The sequence below is a fragment of the Mauremys mutica genome, chromosome 25 (assembly GCF_020497125.1).
Source record: "Mauremys mutica isolate MM-2020 ecotype Southern chromosome 25, ASM2049712v1, whole genome shotgun sequence".
Classification (NCBI taxonomy): Eukaryota; Metazoa; Chordata; order Testudines; family Geoemydidae; genus Mauremys; species Mauremys mutica.
Genome location: NC_059096.1, coordinates 13,311,154 through 13,330,250, shown reverse-complemented (window position 1 = coordinate 13,330,250; position 19,097 = coordinate 13,311,154). Strand labels below are relative to the sequence as shown.

Genomic DNA, 19,097 nt, shown 5'->3' with positions numbered 1-19,097 from the left:
ATCCAGCAGTTTTACTGCAGAAGTTACCATTTTGCCGGATGCAGGCACCTGGCATTTTGTTTCCTGCCGAGACCTGCTGCAGCTCTCGAGCTTCTGTTCCATGGGGTGGGAGCTGCTGAGCAGCTTGCAGGCAGAGCCAGAAGTGTAGGCTGGGCAGCTACGCTGCCTGTAGAGCAGCCAGGAGCCAAGGCCTGAGAACTGACATGAGCCGCACAAGCTCCCCTTTCCTCTGACGTATGTGGGGTAACAGCCATGCCGAGCCAGGCTGCCCAGATGACACCATGACAACTGAGGCCCACAGAGCTGGGCTGCCTGAGGAACACAGAGAAAAAATCCATTGTCAGAAATAGCCATTTGCTGGAAACAATCCCCGCTGCATAGTAGGTCACTGAGCACTTTCAGCCCTGAGGCCCAGCTGGGGGCGGGTGTTTGGGGAGGGGAGGAGTGGGAACGAAGACTATTTCGTGGAGCTGCAATACATTCCCATTAGGGGTGTTTGCTGAAGAATTTGGCCCCGTGATGCTGCAGAGTGCATGGGGCTCAGAGTCTAACCTAGGGAGCCGCTCTCCTGGAGCCAGGTGCCTTAAAGAAATTCAGTCAGTTTCAAACCCTGAGAACTGTTTTCAGAGCTGCCCCTGCCCAGAGCCCCTTGTGGCCTCACAGTCACACTTCCTTGGTTTGTAAATGGTTTTCTCTCCCTTGCTGCGGTGAAGGACCCACAATGACCCACACCTGTCCCGAGCAGCCTAACTAGCTGAGAGGAGGGGGGACACTGACTCGACACCCAGTGCTACCAGTTGTGCAAGGAAACACTGAACAAAAGAGGCACCTGGTTTTTCTCTCGTTGCTTTTGATTATAGTGATCTCAGGCATTGCTGGTAACAATGGGAGGTTTAAAAGGTTTCAGACAGTCCCTGTGTAAAGTGTGTTTGTGAAGTTGAAAAGTTCAAAGAAAAGACACAAACTGCTGCTGTTGTTGTTTTTAAAGGTTGCTGATCCGGTTGTGACGTTCTGTGAGACTGTTGTGGAAACTTCCTCCCTGAAGTGTTTTGCTGAGACACCCAATAAGAAGTATGGCTTAGTGACCTGATAGTCCAACTCTGAAATGGTGTCCCCATGGGAGACAGTGGGGTCCCCTTCCCCTGGACTGAAGCCAGTCTCTGGTGTGCTTAGGAGTGGGGGGGAAGGGACACATTATCCCACATTAGCACTTTCCTCTGCAGCACCTGGCACTGGCAGCTGTTGGAGGTAGGGTACTGGGCTAGATGGACCTTGCATGTGATCTGGTCTGGCAAGCCCTGTTTCCAGCACTCTGTAGTGTACAGGAGGGCACACTCCTACACTGGCCTCAGGAAGGGACCTGCTAGGAGTTTCTGTTTTGACACGTGCTGGTTAAAAGGAACTGCTTCCCAGTGTCCGGGGCTCATTCTGATCAGATTCCACTGCACATCGTCCTCTGCAAACCTTCTGGTTGCTGAGCTCCAGGTTCTGCCATTCCCACGGCAGGACTCGGAGTCCCCTGGTTGTGAGCGAGTCAGTCCTGGAAATATAAACAGGCAGTAAACTGACGCGTGTGTGTGGCTGGCTCTGTCTCCCTAGCCACGTTCCAGGTGCAAGCAGCTGTTGTAAGAACACAGTGGTTTCCCACAGAACAAGAGGGGAACATATTTTTCCATTGTAACTTTCTCTGAGTTCCTCATCCCCTTTCACTTCAGTCTGTTGCTGCTAACTGTGCAGACTGGCCTCTGGGAAAGCTCCCATCTCTGCTACTAGCTGATTGGCGTCGTCTCTCTCTGCACAGGAACAAGATCACAATGATTGCTGAGCCGCTGGAGAAGGGGCTCGCGGAGGACATTGAGAATGAGGTGGTCCAGATCACCTGGAACAGGTCTGGCTAATTGGAGAGAGCAGAGGCTTTGTGTGTGTGAGAGGGCGGTCGCTGGGGAAGAACTGGAGGGAAATGCACAGCTCTGGAAGTCGCACAACATCAGTGCAGAGGAAGAGGAACCTAATAGGGAGGGTGTCTCCTGCCAGTCCGTGGGTTACCCTGAGGCTAAGCCTGTGTCTACACCACACACCTAAGTCGAGCTATATTAGGTCAACTTATAGCCGGCACAGTAATTACTGCGGTGGCGCGTGCCACACTCTCCTCCGTGGGTCAGTGGTGCGCGGCCTCGCCAGGAGCATTTCCACCAACCTAAAAGGGGCAGTCTGAGGAGCTGAGAGCCCGATCTCTTAGCTCCACTAGCAGCTCCCTGCCAGGAGCCTGGCTGCCCCACAGACTTCTGGTGGGCTACCCACTCTCCGTTCCCCTCAGGGAGCTGGGGAAGCCACCCGGGGCTTCTCCCCTACCCGTTCCCTGCTGGGAGCAGGGGGAAACCGTCTGAGGCTTCTCTACCCCCATTCTTCAGGAGCTGGGAGAAGCTGCCTGGAGCTTCTCGCCACTGGACAGTGAGGTCCAGCTACCCCAGCTTCTCGGCCCGGCCCCCTGCCGGGATCGGGGCAGTCTTGTCAATGTCAGGGCTCCCCCAGCTGTGAAATTGACAAGGCTGCCAGGCTCCATGCAGGGAGCGGGCCGGGGGCTGCCCTGACTTCTCACCCTGGCTTCCAGCCAGGTGCAGGGTCCAGCCTCCCATCTTCCCAGGGCAGTGGGGTCCTTCTTGTCAATTTCCCAGCTGGTACCATGTATCCTACACCAACATAAGCCTTTTGCCCCTGGTGGAGGTGGAGTTATGATGTGGGTGTAGCAGAGCACTTACGTCGGCGGGAGCAAGGCTGCAGCTGCCTTATGTCGACCTAACTGTGTAGCGTAGAGCCGCCCGAATTGCAGGAGGAGCTGGGAGGCTGCTTTGTGTCTGCACGTGTCTCCCCGGTGAGCCAGGAACTGGGCTGTCTAACATTTTCCATCTGTTCCCTTCCCACCAGGAAGAAGCTGGGCGAGTTCTTCCAGACCAAGTATGACTGGGATTTGCTGGCTGCCCGCTCCATCTGGGCCTTTGGGCCAGACGCTACTGGCCCAAACATTCTGGTAGATGACACGCTGCCCTCGGAGGTGAGGAACGGCAGCCCTGGGGAGGGAAGTTCGATGTGAGGAGCGCAGTCGCACTGCAATGACCTGGGGCAACTTTGTCCACCCCGGTGTTCAGAGGCGACATGTTTTCCCCAGGCCCTGGCAGGAGGGGTCTGGAGCTGGCTTACTGGTTGGAAGCAGTCAGGGCTTTGTCACTGACTTGCCTTGACTTTGGGCCCAGCCACGTGTGGCTTAAGTGCCCTGTGATCCAGAGTTGCTTCGCACCCACATAAGTGAAGCCACTTTGGTGGAGGTGCCAAATTCTGACGTGCTGGCTCTGAGCTCTCTGCCTTATTGTACCCCTCTGTCAAAGGAAGGATACAGAAATGCAAAGCAGTGCTGCTCCTCTAAGAATTCACTCTTGAGAATGGTCCCTTGGTGCAGCTGGATGCGGCATCGCTGATTTGTGATGTGTCTCTGTGTAGGTGGATAAAGCTCTGCTGGGCTCTGTGAAGGACAGCATCGTACAGGGGTTCCAGTGGGGCACGAGGGAAGGGCCCCTCTGTGATGAGTGTAAGTAAGAGATCTTGGGGCAGATGCAAATAATAAGACAAGAAGAATGAATTCTCCTCCCCTTTGGTAGCCAAAGTATCTGTCTGTGATGTGCCCCAGGACACAAGGTCTGCTCTAGTTTAACCACCAGTCCAAACAGGACTCGCTGAGTGAACTCTCCGGCCTGTTGTACAGGAAGTTGGACTAGATGTCTGACAATGCAGAAAAGGCAGAAGTATTCACTAAATATTCCTGTTTTGTGTTTGGGGAAAAATCAGACGTCATATGCTGCTGAAATACGTTCCATTCCAACAGTAACTAAGGAGGATGTTAAACAGCAGCACTAGAGCTAGACATTTTTAAATCGGCAGATCCAGAGAACTTGGCCTCCAAGAGTTTTAAAAGAGCTGGCCAAGGAGAAGGTTAAGGAATGACTGATCACAGCCTATAAGTAAGGCTACATTTTAGTCATGGGTATTTTTAGAAAAAGTCGTGGACAGGTCACTGGCAGTAAACAAAAATTAATGGCCCGTGACCTGTCCATGACTCGTACCATATGCCCCGACTAGATCTTGGGGAGAGGGTGGGGTGGCACACAGCCCGGGACCAACGCTGGTGCTGGAGGGATGGGGGCGGGGCTGCAGGCTGGCTACGCGCCTTTTCGGAAGCAGCAACATTCCTAGGCGGAGGCACAACCATGCAGCTCTGCACGTTGCCTCCTCCCCGAGTGCCAGCTCTGCAGCTCTCGTTGGCCGGGAACCACGGCCAATGGGAGCTGCGAGGACAGTGCCTGCAGGTGTAGACAGCGCGCAGAGCCCCCTGTCCTGCCTCCTCCTCGGAGGCGAGGGATGACGCTGCTTCCAGGGACCCCCTACCCCTCCCCCCAAGGTAAGTGTCGTCCAAAGCCCTCACCCCCTCCTGTGCCCCAGTCCTGAGCCCCCCACCCAAACTCCTGCAGCTGCAGGGGGCGGGCCTGTAGAGGTCACAGAATCCGTGACCTCCATGACAAACTCGCAGCCTTATCTATAAGTACCTACATTGGAACAAAACTTTGAAGAGTCCATTATCAGTCCAACAGATAAAGGTGTAACAAGATCCAATGGCTAGATGTTGAAGCTAGACAAATTTACACGAGAAATAATGATTCCTCATCACTGGATACTTTTAAATCAAGATTGGGTGTTCTCCTAAAACATGCGCTCTAGTTCAAGCAGGAATTAATTCAGAGACGTTCTGTGGCCTGTGTTACACAGGAGGTCAGACTAGATGATCACTGTGGTCCCTTCTGGCCTTTCTCCTGTTCCCGTGCACCCAAGCTGTGTGTCTGCGCTGGGTGTGTTGATCCCTGACTATGTGCGGTGTGGGCTGGTCTTTGCGGAAGGGTTAACCTTCCGTTCCTAACGGGACTTCCTCCAGCCACGGCATCAGTCACTCCCTGCTCTCTTCCTTCCCTCGCTCAGTGATCCGCAATGTGAAGTTTAAGATCCTGGATGCCGTGATCGCTCAGGAGCCGCTGCACCGGGGAGGAGGGCAGATTATCCCAACAGCGAGGAGAGTTGTGTACTCCGCCTTCCTCATGGTAAGGACTGGGCTGTGCATGGTGAGGCCGGGGCCTAACACGGCTTCTGTCTCCTTCAGGGGCAGCGTGGAACTGGGGGGTTTGGGTGGGTGGGTGGTAAGTACCGCGGAGGTGCGTGGTGAATTCCTGCCCTGAGACATTTACAGCCTAAGTCAACTCAGTCATCAGTTAATCTTCCCAGTCCCCCAGAGAAGGATGCAGGCACAGCGATAGCAGTGTCATTCCTGTGCTACAGACTAAACCCAGGCTGCTTGGGAACCTGCGAGAATCTGCTCCATCTCCAGGGCCATTACTGTGTGAGACCGGGAGGCAGCAGCCTGGATGCTTTGAGCCAAGATGAGGGATCCTCCCTCTGGAGGTTTGCTCTGGGATGGTCATAGAACAGACCCGACGCCTGCAGCAGCTGCACACGGTTCTGTTTATCTGCTGCAAGGTGTTCAGCGGGTCAGGAGCCTGGCCAGCGGGGTCAGGGTCACTCCGCCAGTAAGTCTTGGTCCTTCCCTTGTGTGCCCACAGTGCTGACCGTGTCCTGTTCACACGCGTGTGCTGCCTCCTGCCCTGTGGGAACACCTGGGGCCTGGGCTCGGGGTGTGCCTGGCGTCTGATTGCCCCTTCCTTTTCCCAGGCCACTCCTCGGCTGATGGAGCCGTACTACTTTGTGGAGGTCCAGGCCCCTGCTGATTGTGTGTCTGCAGTGTACACTGTGCTGGCCCGGCGGAGGTAAGCTGCAGGGAGACCGTGGCTCTGCGGGATGCCCTCGTATGTGTGTGTGTGCGCGAGGTGGCGACTCTCCCTTGGGATTGCAGGCCACGTGAGGAAATCAGAGCTGCAGAATGTGCAGTCACGGGATTCGTTTTCCAGTGGCATTGCATGAAACCTCCTCTGGCGGATCTAGACTGCCCCCCCAATGTGGGGGGAGGGTGTCTCGGGGAGCCCCCACTGCAGCCATAGGGGGCGTTCGAGATCAGATTGGGTCCTTTGTGTGTGTGGTTCTCTCCTGCAGTGCTGACAATGGAGGGCTGAACAGAGGTGATGTCAAGGGGATGTTTTAACAGATGATGCCTCAAAGGCAGATGTGGGAGGGTTAATTCTTTGTGACTCTCCGCCAGAGGTCACGTGACTCAGGATGCTCCAATCCCAGGCTCCCCGCTGTACACCATCAAAGCCTTTATCCCAGCCATTGACTCGTTCGGGTTTGAGACTGACTTGAGGACTCACACGCAGGGACAGGCTTTCTCTCTCTCCGTCTTCCACCATTGGCAGGTGAGTGTCTCCACCGTCTGCAGCCACATGGGGGGGGCGTTTTGTGTTCAAGGCCTGTGCCCCACCAGCCGCGCTGGGTACAACGAGCAAAGGGAATGGATGATTGCAGGCCCTCGGGGGTTGGGAGGAGCCTCTGCTCCCCTCCTGTTTGTATGTTAGCTGTAACTTTACTGCTGCTAGCCAGATGACCGGTCCCAGGCCTCAGGCCAGGAGGATCCATGCTGCAGCTTCCCCCTGGATGAGGTGGTCTGGATGGGATCCCTTTCACCGCTGCTTAATGAGTCCTTCATTAGTGACAGAGGAAGCTGCCTCAATGGCACTCCCAGCCCTTCAGCTCAGGGAGCAAGAAACCAGGGCTAGGACCTGGGATCTAGGTTTCTGCAGTGCAGGGCCCTGGAGCCCACAGGCTCCGCCTCAGCCGTTAACTATTAAAGAACTTGTTTCAGTGCCTCTCTGCTCTGTGAAAGTGCCGGCTGAGCTGTGGGCCTCAGACCGCACTGGCACGGTAGAGATGCCTAAAACACTGGGGCTGCAAGAGGCTAGTCAAGCAAGTCCTCCCTCGGCAGGAGCAGGCATTAGCTCCCTGCTAACGGGCACCTCAGACATTAAACGAATTCCTTAACCTGGAAGTTCCCATTAGAATGAGCCCTGAGCCAGCACCTCCATGCACGTGGGAGCTGCCAGCAGGCGGCCGTATCGCGGCGGCGAGGAGTAAATTCCTTTGATGGTTGGCATGCGCGTTCCAGAAGGTCCTGGGACCTAGGCTCAGGATCTGGCCTCCACGCTTGAGAGACGGGTTCCACACCTTGTGTTTCAGAAAACGAAACCCTTCCTGGTTTGCACTGGCAGCAAATTGGCCCGTGTGTACCTTCCTAAAGCTGATGGTGACCCTTTGAACCAATACGCAGCTTAGGGCTTTTCTACACTGGCAATTAACAGCGCTGCAGCTTTCTCGCTCCGGGGGTGAAAAAACACCCCGCTGAGAGCTGCAAGTTTCAGCGCTGTAACGTGCCAGTGTAGACAGTGCCCCAGCGCTGGGAGCCGCGCCCCTCGTGGAGGTGGGGTTTTTTAGAGCACTGGCAGCGCTTTAGTGTTGAGGGGAGGGATAGCTCAGTGGTTTGAGCAATGGCCTGCTAAACCCAGGGTTGTGAGTTCAGTCCTTGAAGGGGCCACTTAGGGATCTGGGGCAAAAATCAGTACTTGGTCCTGCTAGTGAAGGCAGGGGGCTGGACTCCATGACCTTTCGAGGTCCCTTCCAGTTCTAGGAGATAGGTATAGCTCCAATTCTTAGTGTTGCCTGTGTAGATGAGCCCTTAGCGCGTTCTGCAAACACCTCTTCTCCACTGGCTGGCACCATGGGAACATGCTCAAACCGACAGAGGTTGGACATAGCCAGGATTAACCCATCAGGGGCTGTTGGTGGCAATAACTGAGCAGGCCTGCAGCTGTGTTGCTGCGATACCCAGTTGTCCACAGTGTAAACAGGTCTGTGCCAGGGTGCCCTTGTGCCATAGGCACAGGTGGTGATGCTGTGGAAGACTAAGTTGCCTAGCCCCACACGGAGAACGGGCAGACTGGCTGTCAGCGGCAGTGACCGCAGTCGCCAGGACTCAGATTGACTAGGGTTTCGCCCAGTTTGCTCTAGCTGAGGGTTGCTCCCAGAATCCTTCAGTGGCTCTTCTCTCCCATGCTGACTTTCCGGCCCGTGTTTCAGATTGTGCCTGGAGACCCCTTGGACAAGAGTATCGTCATCCGGCCCTTGGAGCCCCAGCCGGCACCTCACCTGGCCAGAGAGTTCATGATCAAGACCAGGCGCAGAAAGGTAAGGCCAGCAGCAGCCTCGCCCACTCTGCGACTCTTCTCCCCCATCTTCACAGTTCACAGGGCCCAACGTGCCCCTCGCACCACAGCCGGGCTTTGGACTCCGTATGCTGCCTGACGCACGGAGCCATCCCCTTGCACTGGTGCTGGAATGGGCTCGTGCTCTGGCTGCGCTGTTTCCCTGCGGGTCTTTCAGCAGGGCTTTGAACGCGCCAGGGTGGGCTGCTCGGGTCTCTGGGAGCTCTGCTGGTTCTTACCTCTCCAGCTCACGCTGCTGCTTCTCCGTCCGCAGGGCTTGAGCGAGGACGTGAGCATCAGCAAGTTCTTCGACGACCCTATGTTGCTGGAGCTGGCCAAGCAGGATGTTGTTCTGAACTACCCCATGTGACCGTGCTGCCGCAGAGGCTAACCAGAGACTGCTCCAGTGTCTGCCGGCCCAGCTCCTTCCCTTGTCCTGCAAACATCTCCTCCCTCGCAGTCCAGCCGCCCTGGTACCGCATGTGCCGTGCACGTCTGCTAAGGCCTCAGAAGGACCCTTACCCGCGAGCTTACAGGCTCTGGGTGTTTGGTCAGGAGTCTGCACTCAAGAGCGACAGAATATGGACATGGCTGATATCACTCTTGGTCCCCTGCAGCCTGTCACTTCGGTTCTGTGTACAAGTGAATTTTACAGCCGCACGAGGCAGTTCCAGGCCCAAAGGGGTTAATTCCCACCCGTGTTCCCCCAGGGTTACTGGGGACAAACTGCAGCCAGTGACGTGCGCAGGCTTCCCGGGCGGGGCAGAGCCTCTCCTGGGGTGCCGAGGAAGGGGGGTGACCTGTGTCTGGGGGGTTGTCAGTGACCTTGCAGGGAACGGGTGGCGGGAGTCTGGACCTGCTGCCAGTCTGGATTTTTATTTCTATTTTGTAGGAGTTTATTTTTGAGCTTTGTAATGACTGAATAAAACCCCTCTCCCTGGCGCGTCTCTTCTGGGGGGTCTCATTGCCCAGAGGGGGGAGAGGCTTGGCTCAGAGCCCACATGGTGACCCTGGAACCAGGTAGCCAGCACACAAACAAAGACCCTCTGACGGTTGCTTCTGTGCTGTGAGCTGCTCCCATCCTCTGGCCCATCTGTCTCAGGGGGGAGGCGGGTGCTGGGTGCAGCAGTTTCCAGTGCAGCTCCCATGTGGATTCTCTCCAACAAGCAGGATGCAGTAGAGTGAATCACCCCAGCTTACTGCGTGGCAGGGTCACCGCTCCCATCGCTGCAGCCTGTGGCTCATGGGCTGGGGCCGCTGGCACGGTGCTGCCTGCGCCTCTCTCACCAGCCCTGTGGCTCACGGGCTGGGGGCACTGGCACGCTGGCTCACAGGCTGGGGGCGCTGGCACGCTGGGTTGGTGCTGCCGGCGCCTCTCTCAGCAGCCCTGTGGCTGTTGGCTCCTGCGTACCGTGCAGTGCCTGTGCTCTCCTCTCTGCCTTCGAGCGCAGCTCTGCAAATCGTACTGTCCCCTTCGGTCACAGATCTCAGGCGCGGCTCCTGCTGCCAGCCAGCCTGCACTGCTCGCAGGAGGGGACCCGGCCAGCTGGCGGTGGCACAGGAATTGTCCCCTCTCCTGTCAGTCTCTGAAGAGGCCAGTCACTGAATGGCCCCAGGTGGACACTGACCTTTTGCCCTCCCCTTAGTGCTGCCCCCTCTAGGTCAGTGTTGGGAAGTGGGCACTGCCCCTGCTTGGGCTGTACCTCTTCTCCGCAGACCCTGCGGCCGTCTCTGTTCACCCTCCAGCTTGCTGGGTTTGGTCTCGTGGAGCGGTCACTGCGCTGGTCCCTGGGCCCTTTCCAGCTCCATGGGACTGCGCTTCCCCTGGGTCAGTCCCTGGTGGACCCATGACCAGCCACGGCCCTTCCAGGGCCCATCCTCATCCCTGGCTGCAGCTCCCAGGTCTTTCTGGAGCCAGCAGGAGCTGAGCACCTGCCTTACTCGCTCATGTGGGTCCTGCTGGCCTGAGCTGAGGCGAGGTGGAAAGTTCTCGGGACGTCAGGCCTCCGGCAGCAGGAACGAGCGCCTGGCCTATGGGCAGGCACCTGTGCGCTGTGCCAGGCGGTGAGCACGGCCCTTGGCCCTGTGCTAGGGGCGGGGAGCAGGGCTGCGTAACAGAGCAGGTCTCTGTCATAGCTACCCAGGGCTGGACGAGAGGGCTCGGCTCCAGGGAGACCAGCTCGGCCTGGCTTCAGTGCACGTTGGGAACAAGCCTGCGGGGGCCTGAGCCCTGTTCTCTCTCCGTGGAGATCTCGGCCCTCGGTGTGGCTCTGGCCTAGGACCCTGCCGCTCGCTTCTCCCAGCCCTGCAACAGGCTTCGTTGTCACTGCACCACCCCAGGCTACAAGCCGGGCAAGGGAGAGGAGGAGGGGTGGGGGTTACCCCCTTTCAGAGCTGGGGGAACCATGGCTCAGACACTAGTGCCAGGCGCCCCAGGTGCAGAGCAGGGCGTGGAGCCCAGGCCTTTGCCACGTGGACACCCTTCCTCTCTTCGCCTTAGCACCATTCATCCCTCGTGCAGGGGTCTGAGCCCTCCCTCCCTGAGCTGGGACTAGAACCCAGGCGTCCTGCCCCCCAGAGCCCTGCGCTGCGCTGCACTCCCTGCCTTACTGACCAGAAAGTGCTGCCTGCAGCTCCCTGCGCCAGATCCAAGTACGTTCCAAGAACTGGGCCGAGCCTCCCTTTAACTGTAACTTTATAAACCAGAAAAGCAGGACTTGTTACATGCACAACAGCAGCCCCAGGAGTGCCGGACTGCAGGGCCAGGTTCTGCAAAGGGAAGTTACTGTGGTCGATGCTCCATCTCCAGCGCTGCAGCTTCCTCGTGTCTATTTCTGGGCTCTGCCTGCAGCCGGTTTCAGCAGGTAGTCTTGGTACATCGTGTAGGTTGCACCTGCAAGAGAGACAGTGACATCAGCACAGGCCCGACAGGGACAGTGGCACCAGGAATGTGCCAGATAAATAACTTGTATTTCGAGAGCATCGGTTGTCCTGGAGATCTCGGGATCACTTCACCCACTCCTGAGGAGCGGGCGACTGGGAACAGCAGCTTGTGAAGTGCGAGCGGCAAGGGCGCTTGGCCACCGACACAGCTACCCCCAGGCTGCGGGCGATTGGCCTTCGCTCAGGTGCCTTTCTAAAAGCTGCTTGAGTTCAGCTGCCTGCTGTTGCCCTCGCTGCTGAAACGCTCCGGCTGGGGCCGTGCCCGAGGGCAGACTGGATGGGCAGAACGGTCCCTTCTGGCCCTCAAATCAAATTGCCCAAGTCTCGGGGCCGGCAAACTGCCGAGCTGAGTCGCCGGGGGGCAGGACCTACGCCTCAGGAGAGCTTTTCCCAGCGGCCGTGGCCTCGGCCCTGTCGGCTGCCGCACTGGGCCTGCTGGAAGTTGCTAACTGCGCACTCCAGAGAGCGTAGGCGCTGCTCGCCGGGGCCCAGCAGCCTTCCACACGCTGTCCCCGGCCAGCGGCCTGGCCCCTGCCTGCTGGTAGAGGGGCTGCGTTGTCGCTGGGCGGGGAAGGGGAGGAAGGCAGGTTTCTCCAGCAGGGTGGAGGAAAGGGGAGGCCGCTCAGCCCCAGCCCCATTACAGCCTGGGTGAGTCAGGTGCAGTAGGTGATACTCAGCAGCAGCCCTGGGTGGGGACAGAGCGTCTCCCCTTGTACTTGAGAGCATGGCCCACGTCTGTGTGTGACAAGAGTCCCTTCGATCCAGCACCAATTTCAAATAAACCCCTCTGATTGCGTGTCCCCAGCCCCCCCCTTCCTCTGCGTGACTCATGCCGCGGCCCCGGGAGGAGGTGGCCAATGCCAACGCACCGTCCAGCAGCTGCAGAACCCACCCCCCTGGCAGGGTTTCTGTCGCCTGGCAGAGTGCAGCCCCCGGCTGTGCTCCCAGCTTCCCTAGGCTACTGCCCATGGGCAGCCCGGCCCCAGCATTCCCCAGCCCTCACTTACCCAGCATGATGGCTCCAACCACGCAGGCTTGGGCAGCCATGCGGGTGTGGATCAGGTGCACAGACATCTTCATCTTTCCTCTGGCCTTCAGTCTGTAGAGGCCATAAGCGGCCACCATGGCAAAGCCCCCGATGCCTGTGGGAGGGAGAGCGGGTGGCAGCTGGGTCACTGGGAGCTCTCCTGGGCGCCGCAGGCCTGGAGGAGACTGATGCTGCGGCGTGAGCTGCTGGCCAAGCCCCTCCCTGCTAGCTTTGGTTTGTTTTACTCTTCCTGGCTTCCGGGCTACCCGGCTCCCGTCAGCAGCCCCCACCCGTAGCACCGTTAGTGCTGCGCTTCCACCTGCAGGGGCCGGTCGTTAACCTGGGGCTCTGAGGACGGGTCCGTTTCACACAGCAGCCAGCGCTCTGCACCCAGCGTCTGCGGGAAGCCGGGAGCTGCCCTGGCCCGGCTGGGGAAGGGTTTTTCACGTCTCTCTCATGGCCACGCAGCTCGTGGGGCAGATGCAGGGCCAGGCAGGGCAGGTGCTATGTAAGCTCCTGCGGCTCAGATGTGACCTGCCAGAGCTCTGCGATTCCGGTCCTGCCTCCAGGGAGCAGCTCCTGAGGCCATCCCCTCGCTGGGTCCCGGGGAACGCTGCCCTCCCAGCCGCACCCCTTCACACCCACTCACCAACAGGCACGAACGGGGCCGCGCCCGCCTTCTGCAGGAGCTTGGAGGAGACGGTGCCTTCGCGCTCAGGGACCCACTGGCTTTCGTCCAGAACCATCCTGCCCCTGCAGCCAAACAGGCCCCATGAGCCACCTTTCCAACCCCAGCAGTCAGTGACTCCCCTCCTCCAGCGTCCCCTTCCCCACCGAGCTGTACCTGGGGTCTGCCTGGTGCCCCCGGCCAGGGCTCTGCCTCGCGCTGCCTCCCCCCAGAGCTGTACCTGGGGTCTGCCTGGTGCCCCCGGCCAGGGCTCTGCCTCGCGCTTCCTCCCCCCAGAGCTGTACCTGGGGTCTGCCTGGTGCCCCCGGCCAGGGCTCTGCCTCGCGCTGCCTCCCCCCAGAGCTGTGCCTGGGCTCTGCCTCGCGCTGCCTCCCCCCAGAGCTGTACCTGGGGTCTGCCTGGTGCCCCCGGCCAGGGCTCTGCCTCGCGCTTCCTCCCCCCAGAGCTGTACCTGGGGTCTGCCTGGTGCCCCCGGCCAGGGCTCTGCCTCACGCTTCCTCCCCCCAGAGCTGTACCTGGGGTCTGCCTGGTGTCCCCGGCCAGGGCTCTGCCTCACGCTGCCTCCCCCCAGAGCTGTACCTGGGGTCTGCCTGGTGCCCCCGGCCAGGGCTCTGCCTCGCGCTGCCTCCCCCCAGAGCTGCAAGTGTCTTATCACAGGAACACCCCACGCCCCCCGTCCCTCTCTCCACTGGGGCCCGGAGAGGGGTGGGGGTCTATCACCCATGGTCAAAGAGCGAGTTGGTGGCAGGGCTGGGGCAGAACCCAGGAATCCTGCTCCCTGGGGCCCATTCAGGGGCTGCCCCGCTAAGGCATGTGTATGGCTGGGCTACCGCTGGCCACTTGTTCCTGTTGCCGGGGGCTGGGGGGAGGGAAGGTTCCCAGAATAGAACCCACTCGGTCTGTGCTGTGTCCTGCTGCCCCCAGCAATGGGCTCGTCCTGCGGCTGCATCGCTGGGCCGTGCGTTCAGGCTGAGCTCCCAGCGTCGCCGACGGGTGAGACTGGGTCTGCAGTGCAGGGGCCGCGGCATTCGCACCACCCAGCCCAAGGCCAGGCTGTCCCTGGGGCCTGTTTCATGCCAGCATCAACCTGAGGCCACTATCCGACCCTGACCCAGCAGAACAATTCCCAGATTACCTGGATGCTGGTCATGAGCTGCAGGCCAGGGTTAAGCTGTAGCTAGTCAGTGACGGGACTGTGAGCGTGACACCGTGAACGCCCACGTTTGTCCTCGGGATCCTAAAGCAGGGCAGGCTGAGCTGACGGTGGGGAGCGAGCGTCAGGGTCCCCAGGGGTGCAGTAAAATACCCAGGGCTGGTACATCCTCTGGGGGGTGGGGTCCTGCATCCCTCTGCGCAGGAGCCGCCATCCCCTGGTCCGTGCCTGGGCGTGCAGGGGACGGGGCTGGAGCAGATTTCATGCTGCTAACGCTCGGCAGGCCCAATGACAGGTACCTCCAAACCCCTCGAGGATCCCTGGGCTGCTTCCCCAGTGCCAACAGCTCTGCCAAGCTGCCGAGACAGCTGCAGGCCCCACCCGCCGTGACCTGAGACACTGAACCTCCATCCTTGCGCAGGCAGCCAGGGCGCCCCGAGCGTCTGACGCGGCTGCTGGCTCGGGGGGCGCTGTCCAGCCCAGAGCCATGTGCCAGGGGACCGGGGTGTGGCCTGCTGGCACTTACCTGCGCTCGGTGCTGCTGCGCTCGGTGACGGTCCGCAGGCTGCCCGGGCTGGACCTCCTCTCCCCGCCGCACCAGGGACATTTCCCAGCCCTTCGCTTTAGGGTTACAGCAAAGTCACCGGCCAGGGAGGGAGAGGGGGCTGGTAATTTGGCATCAGTTCCAGGGACCTTAACCCTTTGTCTGCCAGACTCCAGCTCCCCTCCCGGAGGGAAAGGTCTCCTGTGAAACCAAGATCCCACCCACTGGCTGAGCACCCAGGCCCCCGGCTCTGCCCAGGATTCCACGAGCCACGAGCCACAGGCAGGAAACGTCCCAGCTCCACCAGCACCTCAGGGTGTCCACCGACCTCCCGTCCTTCCCTGTCTCCCAGCCACCCCCACACTCCGAGCTCATAGCAGACTCCCCCCGGCCCCAGGGCATGCTCGGCCTTCCTCCCACTCCCAAGCCTTTGAGCTCCCTGCCCTGCCTTTGCTGCCAGCCCCCTTTAACCATGGGGCTCCCGTCCCCTGGGCCCTCCCTTACACGGCCCCCAGCCTCTGCCACCCGCCCCCATGGGCAGGCAGTGACACCCGGCCGGGCCCGGCCCCTCGTGCCCGAGTGATGGGACTAGAAGATGCTCTGGTGGCAGCTGGTGCTGGGCAGTGGCAGGCTGGTGGCAGGAATTACCCAGCCCCCTTTGCTAAAGTTAGTACGGAAGGAGCCCAGCCTCTCCCTCCGCCCCTCCCCACAAGGAAGGACGGGTTGGCTGCTCAGGAGAGACAGCAGGGGCTGGGAGTCAGGACTCCTGGGTTCTGCACCCAGGTCTGGCACTGACTCATTGGGCAAGTCATTTCCCCTCCTGGGCCTCAGCGTGCGCATGTGTAAACCGAGGACACTGATATCTGCCGACATCGGGGGCTGGGCGGCCAAGGGAACAGGCATTGCTTGGAGAGCCTCTCGTGGGCGGTGCCACCGACATGCCTATGGCGTTGTTTGATGTCGCCCACTGGCCGTGTCCCAGTGGGCCTGGAGACGAGGCCTCAGCACCGGTGCTTTGTGACAGTCAGTGACGTCTGGCTGGGAAGCAGGGCCCCTGAGTCTTCATGTTTTCTGCTGGATTTAGACCTCTAGAGAACATCACCATGGAGCATTGCCTGCATGCTGCTCCCACACAGCCATTCTGCAGCAAATGGTGTATGGGCTCTGTGCAAAATCCATGGCAGAGGCTTTCCAGGGCTTCTCTTCCAGGTTAGCCACAAGAGCATCTTCTCTTTCCAAGGGCTTTATGGATTTGGCACAGACCTTTCATCACCCTATGGCGCTGGTAAATGGAAGGCTGCTGCAGAGAGTGGTCCATGCCTGGTCTGTCCAACTGCATCATTAATGTGGAGAATAGTTGTCTTGGACGATCATGAAGTGTAATGCAATCTCTGATAAACCAAGTCTCAAGCTGTTCATTCAAAATGAAAACAGATATATATGTAAAAAACAAATGGAAAAAGGGGGCAGTTGATTGCAATGAATATAAATTAGAAGCTAGGAATTATAGAAAATTGATAAGGGAAGCAAAAGGACACAAGGCGGCATCTATGGCCAGCACAGTTAAGGACAATAGGAAGAGGTTTCTTTAAGTATATTAGGAACAAAAGGAATCCTAGCAATGGTATTGTCCATTACTAAATGGAAATGGTAGAACTGCAGACAAAGCAGAAGTGTTCAATAAATATTCCTCTTCTGTATTTGGGAAAAAGCCAGCTGTAGGTATATCATAAGATGATGAAGAAATACTTTCCATTCCAACAGTAACTCAGGAGGATGTTAAACAGCAGCTACTAAAGTCAGAGATTTTTAAATCAGTAGGTTCAGAGAACTTGCAACCAAGAGTTTAAAAAGAGCTGGCTGAGGAGCTCTCCGGAATGTTAACGTTGATTTTTCCAGCACTTTTGAAGTACTAAGGAAGTTCCAGACAACTGGAAGAAAGCTCATGGTGTGCCAATATTTAAAAAGGGAAATGGGACAATGTGGGTAGTTACCAGCCTATCAGCCTGAAATCAATCCCAGGCAAAATAATGGAACGGCTGATTCATTGGTTTGGTTGACAAAGGTAAAATATCATTAGACTTCTGCAAGGCATTTGAGTCGATACTGCACAATATTTTGATTTAAAAACTAGACTATAAAATGGCCCTGGCCCACATTGCATGGATTAAAAGCTGATTAAATGTAACTGTGAACAGGGAATCATCATGGAGCAGGTGTGTTTCCAGCGGAGTCTGCAGGGAGTGGCTCTTGGCCCTTCGCTATTTCACAGACCCAAACCAGAAATTATCACCAGGAAACTCTGCAGACGACACCCAGCTTGGGGGAGGGGCGAGTGGGGAGGAAGCCAGGTCCCTGGATCACTTCAGAAACTGGGCAAAGCAAAGGCTGTAGCCAGCTAATGGGGCTTTGTGGGTTAGGAGCAGCTCTTTGAGCCCTGTGCTGAAGCCGCAGACAAGCTCTTAGGGGTCTCGGAGGTGGCCCAAGGCCGGAGCTTGGCCACTCAGTGCCCAATCCATCAGGCACAACGTGACGATCGCCGTCTTGGCCGAAACACAAGGGATTGCGCTGGGCCCGTCCCGGGCTCAACCCCTGAGTTCTCCAGCTGGCGCTCCCGAGGCCAGGCCGGGGCGTCACTCATCGGTGACACACCCTGAGCATGGGCTAAGCCGCCCAAGACGCTCTGCTGAGCAGCCAGTCCCCGTCCTGCCGGGCCACGCCCAACACCTGGCAAGTGTCCAGCGTCCCAGGGGAGGGGATTCTGGCCCCGTGGATCTTGGAGCCGGGCAGCTTTCCCTGCTCTTCTGCCCCATTTTCCTCTCTCTTAATCTAGTTCTGCCTGCCCCCAGGAAGTGCTGAGTTAATCCCCTACCCCCCGCCCCGGTGGAGCCCCCGCTAGCCCGGATACATCGCCCCACGTGCCGCTCCAAGAGGCCCCTGCAAGAGGCAGGCAGCATCTCCTTGCCCACGGTTGAGGGAGAGGGTGCAAGAAACGTGAGACGGGGATAAACTGGGATGCGCTGGGGCGAGCCCCTGCACTGGCTTGGCAGCAGAGCGCCCGCCTGGGACACTGGCACTCTGGCTGCTGCGTCCCACTGCAGCGATTTACCCCCCGCCAGTGATAAACCAGCTGGCAGGTGGGGGAGGGCAGCCCCTGACCCCTCCGTGCAGCACCAAGGACCCAGTTCTGCTTGCAGCCAAAGGTGGGGAACGTGTGAGCACGTTCCCCAGGGTGCCGAGCCCAGTGCCCCATTAGGGTTGCAACGCGCTCCTGGCTTCTGGAGCATGTGGCCATCTTGCCCGAGTGACGGGGAGTGACTGGGCAGAGGCTCTGTTCTGCGCTGCTCTAACTTTTCCGCAGTCCCTTAGGAATTCCCCGGTGTGGGCGAGATCAGGCCGTTCCCCCTAGCGCTGCCCTGAAGAGCTCAGAGAGCCCTGGTCAGTGCCAGTGTCCTGGCTCCATTCTAACTGGGGGAAACAGAGGCACGGAGCGGGGAAATTACTTGTTCAAGGTCACCCAGCAGGCTAGAGCCAGGAATAAACCCCAGGTCTCCTGAGTCCCAGGTCTGTGCTCCACCCACTGGGCTATACTGCTTCTCGAGACCTGTCATCGTGGTATCTGGCCCACTGATTTCAGCCAGCAGAGTCAGTTGAGTTACTCTGGCCTCACAGGGAGTGCGAAGTGCGGCTCCATGAGCTGGGGTGGGGCCGGCTGGGAGGGAGGTTCCGACAGACGAGTCCCACCCGTTCCCATTGCTGCCGTTCCCACCAGGCCGGGGCCGGGGTTGTTTCTCATGAGGGATGTTTACAGAGGGACCTGGGTCAGAGCCTGGCGTCCCGGTTGCAGCCACCAACGTCCTGTTCCCTCCCTCGCTGCGGGGAGCTCGAGTGGAAAACACTGACCCCTCCTCAGATCAAAGGGCTGGAGCCGGGCCCCAGCCCCTGTGAATTCCAGGGGCGAAAGGGAGAGAGATAAACAGCCCTTTCCCAAGCCGGCTGTGGGAGCTCCACGGGGTCAGGAGCGAGGGCGGCACGGCCCTGCTGCTTCCTCTCGCTGGAGCCCAGAGCCGCTTTGGCTCTGTCAGACTCTCTGAGCAGGGCCGGGGGCAGGAACCCGTCAGGACAACCCCTGCGGCCTGCACCTGGCAAAGCCCCTGTGCCCCCCCCCCATGCACACGCGGCTGCCGTCACACGCTTTTCCTGGCATCAACACCCAGCTGCTTCCCTCGTGCGGAGAGCTCCTGGGCGGGGGGCCGGCCCCTGCCCACGTGCCCCCTGGCCATGCATGGCTGGAAGCCCAGGCGGCGGGTCGGCCCACGTGCGCTCCCAGGCCGGCTGATCGGCCACGCTAGCTGTCCACACTCTGGGACCCGCAGCCAGAGGGGTGAGCTCTGGAGACCCCCCTCGCAGGGAAGGGGCCGTGTACAATGGGAACTGAGCTCACCCTGCTGCGGTGGGCGCCGGTGCCGCAGGAGAGCGGCTGGAGCTGCACCGCTCTG

General features: G+C 59.1%; 2 protein-coding genes across 7 annotated transcripts in view; one reads left to right on the top strand and one right to left on the bottom strand.

The window, feature by feature from the left end:
* EFTUD2 (elongation factor Tu GTP binding domain containing 2) overlaps positions 1-9,184 on the top strand; it is a 37,089-nt gene extending 27,905 nt beyond the window's left edge. For both annotated transcript variants that reach the window (XM_044999447.1, XM_044999445.1), the window contains exons 20-28: positions 989-1,071; positions 1,802-1,888; positions 2,926-3,052; positions 3,496-3,583; positions 5,023-5,141; positions 5,767-5,861; positions 6,251-6,404; positions 8,119-8,226; positions 8,518-9,184. In XM_044999447.1, the coding sequence (XP_044855382.1) occupies positions 989-1,071; positions 1,802-1,888; positions 2,926-3,052; positions 3,496-3,583; positions 5,023-5,141; positions 5,767-5,861; positions 6,251-6,404; positions 8,119-8,226; positions 8,518-8,613 (957 nt within the window). In that variant the 3' untranslated portion in view covers positions 8,614-9,184. The remainder of the gene's footprint in view (positions 1-988; positions 1,072-1,801; positions 1,889-2,925; positions 3,053-3,495; positions 3,584-5,022; positions 5,142-5,766; positions 5,862-6,250; positions 6,405-8,118; positions 8,227-8,517) is intronic.
* A 1,728-nt stretch (positions 9,185-10,912) lies between these two features.
* HIGD1B (HIG1 hypoxia inducible domain family member 1B) lies at positions 10,913-14,694 on the bottom strand. 5 transcript variants are annotated; one of them, XM_044999459.1, is made up of 4 exons: positions 14,037-14,155; positions 12,863-12,966; positions 12,194-12,328; positions 10,913-11,136 (listed from the first exon to the last, which is right to left on the bottom strand). In XM_044999459.1, the coding sequence occupies exons 2-4, from the start codon at positions 12,957-12,959 to the stop codon at positions 11,072-11,074; spliced, it is 297 nt and encodes a 98-aa protein (XP_044855394.1). In that variant the 5' UTR covers positions 12,960-12,966; positions 14,037-14,155; the 3' UTR covers positions 10,913-11,071. The 5 variants fall into 5 exon arrangements, with proteins under 5 accessions (XP_044855394.1, XP_044855392.1, XP_044855393.1 ...); XM_044999457.1 differs by lacking the exon at positions 14,037-14,155 and adding an exon at positions 13,481-13,508; XM_044999458.1 differs by lacking the exon at positions 14,037-14,155 and adding an exon at positions 13,122-13,202.
* Positions 14,695-19,097: the final 4,403 nt, after the last annotated feature.